This window comes from Gambusia affinis, linkage group LG06 (assembly GCF_019740435.1).
Source record: "Gambusia affinis linkage group LG06, SWU_Gaff_1.0, whole genome shotgun sequence".
Lineage (NCBI taxonomy): Eukaryota > Metazoa > Chordata > Actinopteri > Cyprinodontiformes > Poeciliidae > Gambusia > Gambusia affinis.
This window is the reverse complement of record NC_057873.1, coordinates 9,947,973-9,956,536: the sequence shown is the minus strand read 5'-3', so window position 1 is coordinate 9,956,536 and position 8,564 is coordinate 9,947,973. Positions and strand designations below refer to the sequence as shown.

At 38.9% G+C, this 8,564-nt stretch overlaps 1 protein-coding gene across 1 annotated transcript; it reads right to left on the bottom strand.

Annotated features, from left to right (window-relative positions):
• Positions 1 to 5,880: 5,880 nt before the first annotated feature.
• Positions 5,881 to 7,913, bottom strand: kcne4 (potassium voltage-gated channel, Isk-related family, member 4). The gene is made up of 2 exons (XM_044119588.1): positions 7,792 to 7,913; positions 5,881 to 7,309 (listed from the first exon to the last, which is right to left on the bottom strand). Exons 1-2 carry the CDS (start codon positions 7,895 to 7,897, stop codon positions 6,729 to 6,731), a joined length of 687 nt encoding a protein of 228 aa, XP_043975523.1. The 5' UTR covers positions 7,898 to 7,913; the 3' UTR covers positions 5,881 to 6,728.
• Positions 7,914 to 8,564: the final 651 nt, after the last annotated feature.

Here is an 8,564-nt window from a genome sequence, read left to right as displayed (position 1 = left end):
TTTGATTGTATCTCTAACTCATTTTCTGTTTGTTTGATTCTTGAGCCTGGATTATTATAGGTTAAAATATTAGATGTGCAGTTACAAAACGTCCCTCTTCTGCTGTTAATGTTTTACTTTTCATCATCATACTTCTACATCAGTTCTTCTGAGTCTTTTCTATATATGCTCTTCTCAAATTCCCAGTTGGTCGTTGTTTATGTACTTGTACGTGTTCTGAGCCAGGTTCTGTTGGAGGTTTCTTCCTGTTGAAGAGGAGTTTTCCTCTCCACTGTCGTCACATACTTGCACAGTAAGACAGATTGCTGTAAAGTCAATGCAAACGATTACATGCTCGTCCAGGAAAAGTCATTGTTTCAAGTCAGTGACTTGAAACAATCTGCTGGGTTTCCTTGGACAGAAAACTTTGTTTAAATAATAAACCAAGCTTATTTGATGATTAGGTCCAATTGGAATGTGTGTGTGATTGAAATGAAATTACTTGTTTGTAAAATTTTTATTACTCTGACTTTCAAACATGAAAATGCTTTCAACGAAACCAGTTCACTGAAGTCCTATGCCAATGATCTGATAGGTCACTGGAAAAGACCATTGTAGGAGTTGACCTTCTAAAATATTCCCTCAATGCATAGAGCCACCTTGTTTTCCAGTGATGTGAAGTGTTAATTCTTGGGGCTTTATTTTCAGACTTGGTTTCATCTGAACCGAATGCCTCCTTCCACATGTTTGTTGTGTCACTTTCATGGCTTGCGGCAAACTACAAAACTACTTGTCATAGTTAGATTTTTTATTTTTTTTTGTAAGGAATTTCTTCTTACCTTTCTTTCTAGATTTGTCTAGAACAAAACTATTTACCTTGCAGACAAGTCAAGAATTCTCCATCCTGAGCTGTGGATCTCTGCAGCTCCTCTGGAGTTACCATGGGCTTCATGGTTGCCTGTCTGATTGCTCTCCTTAACAGACCTGCCATTTTGGGTGGATGGCCATGTTTAAGTAAGTTTGCAGATGGAACTTTCTCCTTGACATGTCTGCTGTGTACCTTATTTTTCATGGTGCCATTTGTGCACCATGAACAATAATGTGCCTAATGTCTTGTGAGAACAACTGTATTAATAAAGAATGCTGTTCTCTACATTTTAAAGGCAGTTGACTGCACCTGGATTACATTTATGGGTATGAGAGTAAGAAGAGAAAAATCCAGAAGCTTGCCACACTTTTAAGATTTTTATTTATCAACATGTTTGAAAAGAATTTTTGAAATCTTTTTTTCTTTTTTCCCCTGCTTTATGTTAATCTATCACACAAAATGCTAATAATTAAACTCACTAAAATTTGTGCTTGTAAAGTGACAAATGTGAAAAAGATCAAGGAGCACAAGCACTTTTTAAAGGAACAGTGGCTGCTTATATGTTTATTGGATCATCAATATTACAGAAACAAATTGCTGGGACCCCTCTCTTATTAAAACCCCATGTGACATAAAGATGTCAAATGAAACATAGGAGAGAGGAAGACAGGAGGGTGTGAGGATGAATACATGCAGATAGATGGTGGTTTTTGACGTGACTCATTTCCACATTCATTTGGTGTGTGCATGCGTGTGTGTGTGAGCCCTGGGGCTGCACACAGAGCCCACCACTGACTCCCACAGGGGGACATTAATGACAAACATCCTGCTCCACAGTGAAAGAGATGCTCCATGCATCGCATTTACTCCTCACAACACATCTGCACTTACCCTGCTCCCATTTCACAGCAGAACAGAACAAGGCGACGCGAGAGCATTTTTCATGCTCTTCGCAAACAACACAGCGGTGTATCCTCTTCAGCTTCCTCGTTGATAACAAATGAATGGTTCTCAGTGTGATTTGCTGTACTTCTTGCTTGTAAATTATTCAGGGTTGGGTGTTTATGTTGTGTAGGAAATTAGATTTAAAGTGCGTCAACAAGCCTGTATCTATGTCAATTTGTCTGGTAGATTGGAAGAAAAAGTCTTCCTCTGATGCGCGTCTTGTTAGAGTCATTCCCATTTATTTAACCCCTGCGGGTAGCAAAGCAACAGATGACCTATATAAGTCTTCATGTTGAAAAGAGGATGTTTTCCTTAAGGACTCTGTGCAATAAACATGTAATTAACATGTTAGATAGATAGATAGATAGATAGATAGATAGATAGATAGATAGATAGATAGATAGATAGATAGATAGATAGATAGATAGATAGATAGATAGATAGATAGATAGATAGATAGATAGATAGATAGATAGATAGATAGATAGATAGATAGATAGATAGATAGATAGATAGATAGATAGATAGATAGATAGATAGATAGATAGATAGATAGATAGATAGATAGATAGATAGATAGATAGATAGATAGATAGATAGATAGATAGATAGATAGATAGATAGATAGATAGATAGATAGATAGATAGATAGATAGATAGATAGATAGATAGATAGATAGATAGATAGATATAACCCTTTGCCTGATGCAATGCAATGCTTATTTTAGTCTTTTTAAATTGTTTGCATTTTTTTAAGGCTTTATAGTTGGTGTTCTTCCAATCCTTTAATAACATTAATATTCAACATAAATTATAACATAAATTTCCGGTCAACTTTAAGCATTTTTTAACTCAAAAGGAAGATGAGCTGCTGGATTAATGAGTTTTCTGGGGGAAACCTTGTTTACCATTCTTGTACAGGTACATTTGTGAGGTCAGACACTGATGTTGGATAAAAGGTCTGGTTCTGACTAATCCTGCAAGGTTTATGGTTTATTAAAGGCTACCTATTAGTCTCTACTGCAGTAGAAACTGTTCTTCCAGGGGTCCACATCAACATTATTCTAAAAATAATTTACAAACATTCTTAAAAAGACATAAAGGTATTTCTTAAGACACAAAGTTAAATTAAACACAAAATTTAAATCAACTGTTTCAATAACTTAAAAACTTTAATAACTTACATCCATGGGTCGGTATGAGTCGCGTACATTCAAGTTTGTCCACACCAAGCCAACTTAGCTGTGTTTTTATCTTGTTTTGTGCAGGTTGTTGTGTTGGAACAGAAAAAGACGATCCCCAAACGCTTTTCACATAGTCTGGACCAAAACGTGTCCAAAATGTCTTAGCCTGCTGAAGCATTAGGATTTGTTTTCATTTGAGCTACAGCAGCTAACACACAGGCCCACAATACAATTCCCTCACAACCAAGCTTTAAACTTGACACAGTGGAGTCAGGCAAATGTCATTCTCTTGGTAACTGCAAAACCCAGATTCATCCATGATCGGTCAAACCAAAGAATAATTTTCAGTTGCCCTACAGTCCTGTAGCAGCATGCTTTCACTGCATCCCGCACATTCAGCAGCTCGGCCATCCTACGGAGCTCTTTAAACACAGTTGTTCAAAACTAATCTGAAGCTGACAACTTGGCAGAAACTCAGTGCGCTAAAGGCCTCAGCATCCGCTGACATCCCTCTGTGATTGGCCTAATACTTTGTGGATGAGTTGTTCTCATTTCCATACCACTGACAGCTGACTGTGGAATATTTAGTTGAGAGGCTATTTCACCACAGGAATTATTATTTATAACTTATTTATAGAAGCAGTCTGCATGCCTAACTGTTGGTTGGAAGTCATTTGAACACCAGAACTGTATTCAAGGGTGGTGCGAGTGAAATCTTTAGGAACTAGGTATTGGTGCTCAATAGCTACATTATCATTTAACATTTAAACGCAGGACATGAAGAGAAAAAGAGTGTATCATCCCAGGTCACTCAGGACAACAGTTTTTCAATTCTTAATGGTTTTTCTTCCTGTAGTTAGAACACAGTATAGAATGTTATGGTACATTCTGGAAATCTCTACCTCAAAAGTCAGAGTTTAGAGGTGAGAATGGCAGAAAGTCTGATGGATTCATTTCTTGATCTTATCATTCTTATCTAATTCCAAATACACAGGCTTGCTTGCTTACTAACTATTTAATGTTCTCGACATTTTATGTTTTCAAACACTAGAGCTGTTTCTTCATAAATAAGTGTTTTTCTCTACAGTGTTAAAGGTATAATTAGTATTGATTTCTCAATATACAAAATGTCAGATGTGCAAAAAAACAACCTACTGTATTTCTGCAACCTTGGCAACAGTTTAAGTGCTGCAAAGTCAAGTGTTATGGGTGGATCTACACATTGGCTCCAGGAACTGATCTTGCTGAATTTTATGACTTGGAACTGGAAAACTCAGATTTCTGAGGTAACAACGGGTCTCACTTCCCAAATCCACGTTTGATGTTCAGAGGCAGATTGTTCAGAAAGTAAAGTAAATGGCCATCATGAGTTCTCGATACTGAGAGACAAGGTGGCGAAATGGGAAGTTTTCAAATTTTGTCAAATTACATCCACTAACTTCAGTATAATTTTTTAGCATTTTCAACAGCTTTTACAAATGCAAATGTGCAAAGTGTGACATGCTTTTGCATTCAGCTCCCTGACTCAGTGTGTTGTAGAATCACATTTCACTGTGACTACAGCTGCATGATGCCCCAAAGGTCTCTACTGGTCTTGGGCATCTAGCAGAGAGCAACATTTAGCAAATAAAATTCAGTCAGATCATATGTGTCTGAAGGTCAATTTTCAATTCTTTGCACATATTTAATTGGATTACGGTTTAGACTTTGACTAGACCATTTTAACACGAGTATACTAGGAGCTAAACCATTCCATCATTGGTCTGGTCACGAGGACTGAAGGTCAAGTCATTTTAGCCGTTCTTCTCTCTGATTGGAAAAGTTTATATCAAGTTCAATGAATAACGTCAAACAGCAAATAAACACCAGCTGGGAGTGTCCTCTTCTTCAGCAGCTTCAATGCCAAACTTCCTCCTTTCTTCAGACCCTTCTGTTGCATTTCCTACTTAGTCCAGCTCTCTCGTGTCTCAAAGAAACCAAGCTCTATCAAAGTTGGACAAGTGAGGAGTGCTGAAGTAAAGCCCATAAACATTGCTCACGTTAAAGCCCTGGAAGCTCATTAACTAAATTCACACAGATTTTTATGGTGTAAAACGAATGAAACGAATGAAGACAAGTAGTCGTACACCCTCGTGAATTCCCAGACAGGCTGTTGCAGACACTTCTGGGATTGTGGGGGTTACTACGCTGTCAATACATGTACGTCACAAAATCTGTGCATGTGTTCCCAGAAGCCATTAATGTCATCAATGATGGTGTGGCGAGCTGTCGTTTCAGTGGTTTGTGGGATTGAGAGCCTGCAGCACTGCTGATAGACTATATTTTTGTATACGTGTGTGTGTGTGTGTGTGTGCGTGGGTGGGTGTGTGTGTGTGTGTGTTGGAGAATAACAGAGAGAGCGAGAAAGAGAAAAGAGTGTGAGGCAGGGCTGAGTCTTGCAGATGGGAGAAATGTAAAAGATTGAACATCAATAAAAAAGAACCCTAAAGGTGCCTGTTGGCAACCTGTCTCTTTTCTGACAGGATGGAAGCTGATTAAAAGTGAAAAGGAAAACGTGTTGGTGAATCACTGCTATGGTCTGCTGGGTTTGCATCAAATCAACATGTTCCAATAGAGACTGGTGGCTTTCTAAATGCTAAAATAAATTACCCTAAAGTTAGTTTATTTTTATAAACTAAAAGGCATCAGCAAGTACAAGATGAAGTACTTGAGACGATCTGATTTGTGAATAGATTCCACTAAGAAACAGAACATTCCTGGGTTATTTTAATGATTAAGCAGATTTCCAATTTTGTCTCCTATTCATTTGCCTATTTCTAAGCAACTACAAAATGCCCATCCACACTGCCCTCTACTGGTGAAGCAACAAAGCTAAATTCAAATAAATGAACAAAGAGAAACTGCTTCCATTTCAAACACATTTATTGTTTCCATGAACACTCTAAAAGTCTCCATTTTAAATTAAAACTGTAGAAGTGACAAATACAAACATTTATATATCCTACAGTGCGTTGCGTTAATCAAGTAAACCTAATCTAGTGCTTGTTTGTGAACAGATATTCGTCCACCATGAAGCTGTAATAGACTCATTTCATTTCGGACAGAACTTTCAAGTGGGTTCCAGGTATGTTTCAGTACTTGAGACCTGTGTCGGCCGGAACAGGTCAAGTTCTGCTGAAGAACAAAACACAAAACCAGTCTTCCATCCAAGTCTCCTGCAGGATGAGTCATCAGCCCAAACCAGTGAGGTGGCAGCAGCAGGGAGGGGCGAGGGGTTTTAACAGCAAGGAGGGAGGCACCGCAAAAAGAGCCCATCATTCACACACTGAAATATTAACTAGTCAAAAAGAACTGCCTTTAATATCTAACAAAAAACTGGTATATTGTCCTTTGCATGTTATTCTGCTTTTTGACAGAGTTGGAATTTTGCAGCTGATATGACCTGTGTGTGTTAAGGTGTGGCGTTGTGCTGAACTTGTCATAAGGCTAAAAGCAGCAATTTACGTTTGGTACAAGCATAAAAACAAAAACAAAATGTGGATCTGTGATCTAGACCCTCGTCGTTTCTCTCCCATACATATGGCACGGATGATGATTTGAGTTTCACTAACAAAATTAGGACTGCACAGCTGCCCACTGACCCCTTTAGGGTCCCAATAATAACGCATTTGAGGCCATTTTGATTTTCCCTCAAGTTGTCTTTTCCTCCATCTTTTGTCCTGCAGTTGAATTTGAGTTTTCGGATCTAAAGTTCAGCCTGAATCATCTCCGCTGTGCGCCACTTGTGCTGCCTTCAGGTTCGCCTCCGGCTCCTCCGCCGCTCCGCTGTCGGCTTCCTCCTCCTCTATGGTCAGGCGCGTATCTGCGGAGGAGCACAGGGAGCTGACGCTGCTCTGCTCCGCGCATAGCGCGCAAGCCAGCGGAGATGGCAGGAAGCCCTCGTGGTGGAGGACTCCGGAGTGGTTGCCGTGGTTACCGCAAAACGGCAGGGAAACCTGCATGGCTCGCAGCCCCGAGACGGTGGCCGGGAAGGGGACGCTAGGCTTCTTGGGCAGAGCCCCCCACTCCCTCTGCTCCTCCTCGTGCACCAGGCGCGTGAAGATGTTGATCCTCCTCTTCTCCTTCCTCTTGGAGCGAAAGTAGCCAAGCATGATACCGCAGAGGAACACTCCATAGAAAGACATGACTATCAGTATGTAGAGGTATGCGTTCCCGTTGCCTTCTCTGGCGGCCTGAGACTCCGCCGCACTCTCGGCATACGAGAAGAGGCGCTCTGACGCTGCTGTAGAGTTTTCCAGACGATCCATTTCTTTGAGTAGTTTGTGGTGAAAGCCTATAAAAGGCAGAAGAAGATGCACAGAATGGAGAAAAGTAAATAAAAAGTGTTTATTAATGTATAAACAATTTTTTTGACACTATTACCATCATTTACGCACGTTTTACGCACGGACATTGACTTCCAATTAGCTGTTTTGTATGCATTGTATGCAGATATATACACGCAGACTTTGTATAATTGTTTTGTTTGGATTGATTGTGTAACTCAAATTTAAATGTATGTTTGATCAAATCTAAATAAACAACAACAAAAAAAAAAAATTTAAATGATCGTTGCACCTTTTTATATGTAAATTCAGTTAATTCAGCCTGATCAAATATGGATGTTTATCCTATTTAATTTAACTTGAAGTGTTTCCACTTTTTCTTTTCTACAGATCAATTTTCAGCTATTTATAAAAGTTTTAAAAAGTTCATCCAAACTGTAGGGAAAATACTGAAAAAGTTACACAAAGAAAAAAAAACTAATAAACTCACCGAACTGAGGATCTGTGTCTGCTGTGAGACTCTGCTCTCCCCGCTGAGGTTTGGGCAGAACTCTGACACAGATGAAGTTATTTATGCAAAGTCCTTTTAGCGTCATCAGGAATCACATGGCCTGGTCCGATTGTAAGATGAACCCTGAGCAGACCCGCTAAGGAGTCATAGTTTTTTTTTTTTTTTTTTTTTTTTTTTTAAATAAATCAAAGCACAACTTTAAGAGAATTCACACCACTTGGGGATTCTTATAAAACTGTGAGGTCATACATGCATCAGATTCTTACTGAAGAAATCTCCAGAGTCCAGAAGAAAGTAGTCCAGAGGGGAAGTAATGGAAAAATATTTTTACAAAGTAATGGAAGGGCTTTGAAGCCGATCCTAAAAAGTGTTCACACCCCATGAAGCTTGTCACATTCTGTTACAAGGAAAAAGTTCAAGATAGTTTACTTTGATAGACTAACTCTCAGTAATGCATAATTTTAAGCCAGAAAAATGTGTAAAAATATTTTTGCAACTATAGACGTGAAAAGTGATCAAGTAATCATTACTTTCAGGAACTCATTTTGCTGTGTTTACAGTCTTTAAATGTGTCTCTAGCTTGACCCATCTGGAGACTGAACCTCCCAGTTTCCAAAAAAGTAAACATGCAACTCAAAGACAGAACCTAAACAATCAGGAGCTTTGACATCTTGCTTAAGTAAAGGTAAATCACTCACAAAAGTAAAATTTCAGTTGAAATTTAACTCAGCAGTAGCCAACCACATAAGGTG

Bases quoted from the DNA above. Each gene is read 5' to 3' on its own strand.
- kcne4 (XM_044119588.1), bottom strand. From the start codon at position 7,897: ATGACGCTAAAAGGACTTTGCATAAATAACTTCATCTGTGTCAGAGTT. The intron at 7,310-7,791 runs GTGAGTTTATTA...TGCCTTTTATAG, and splicing joins AGACACAGATCCTCAGTTCG to GCTTTCACCACAAACTACTC.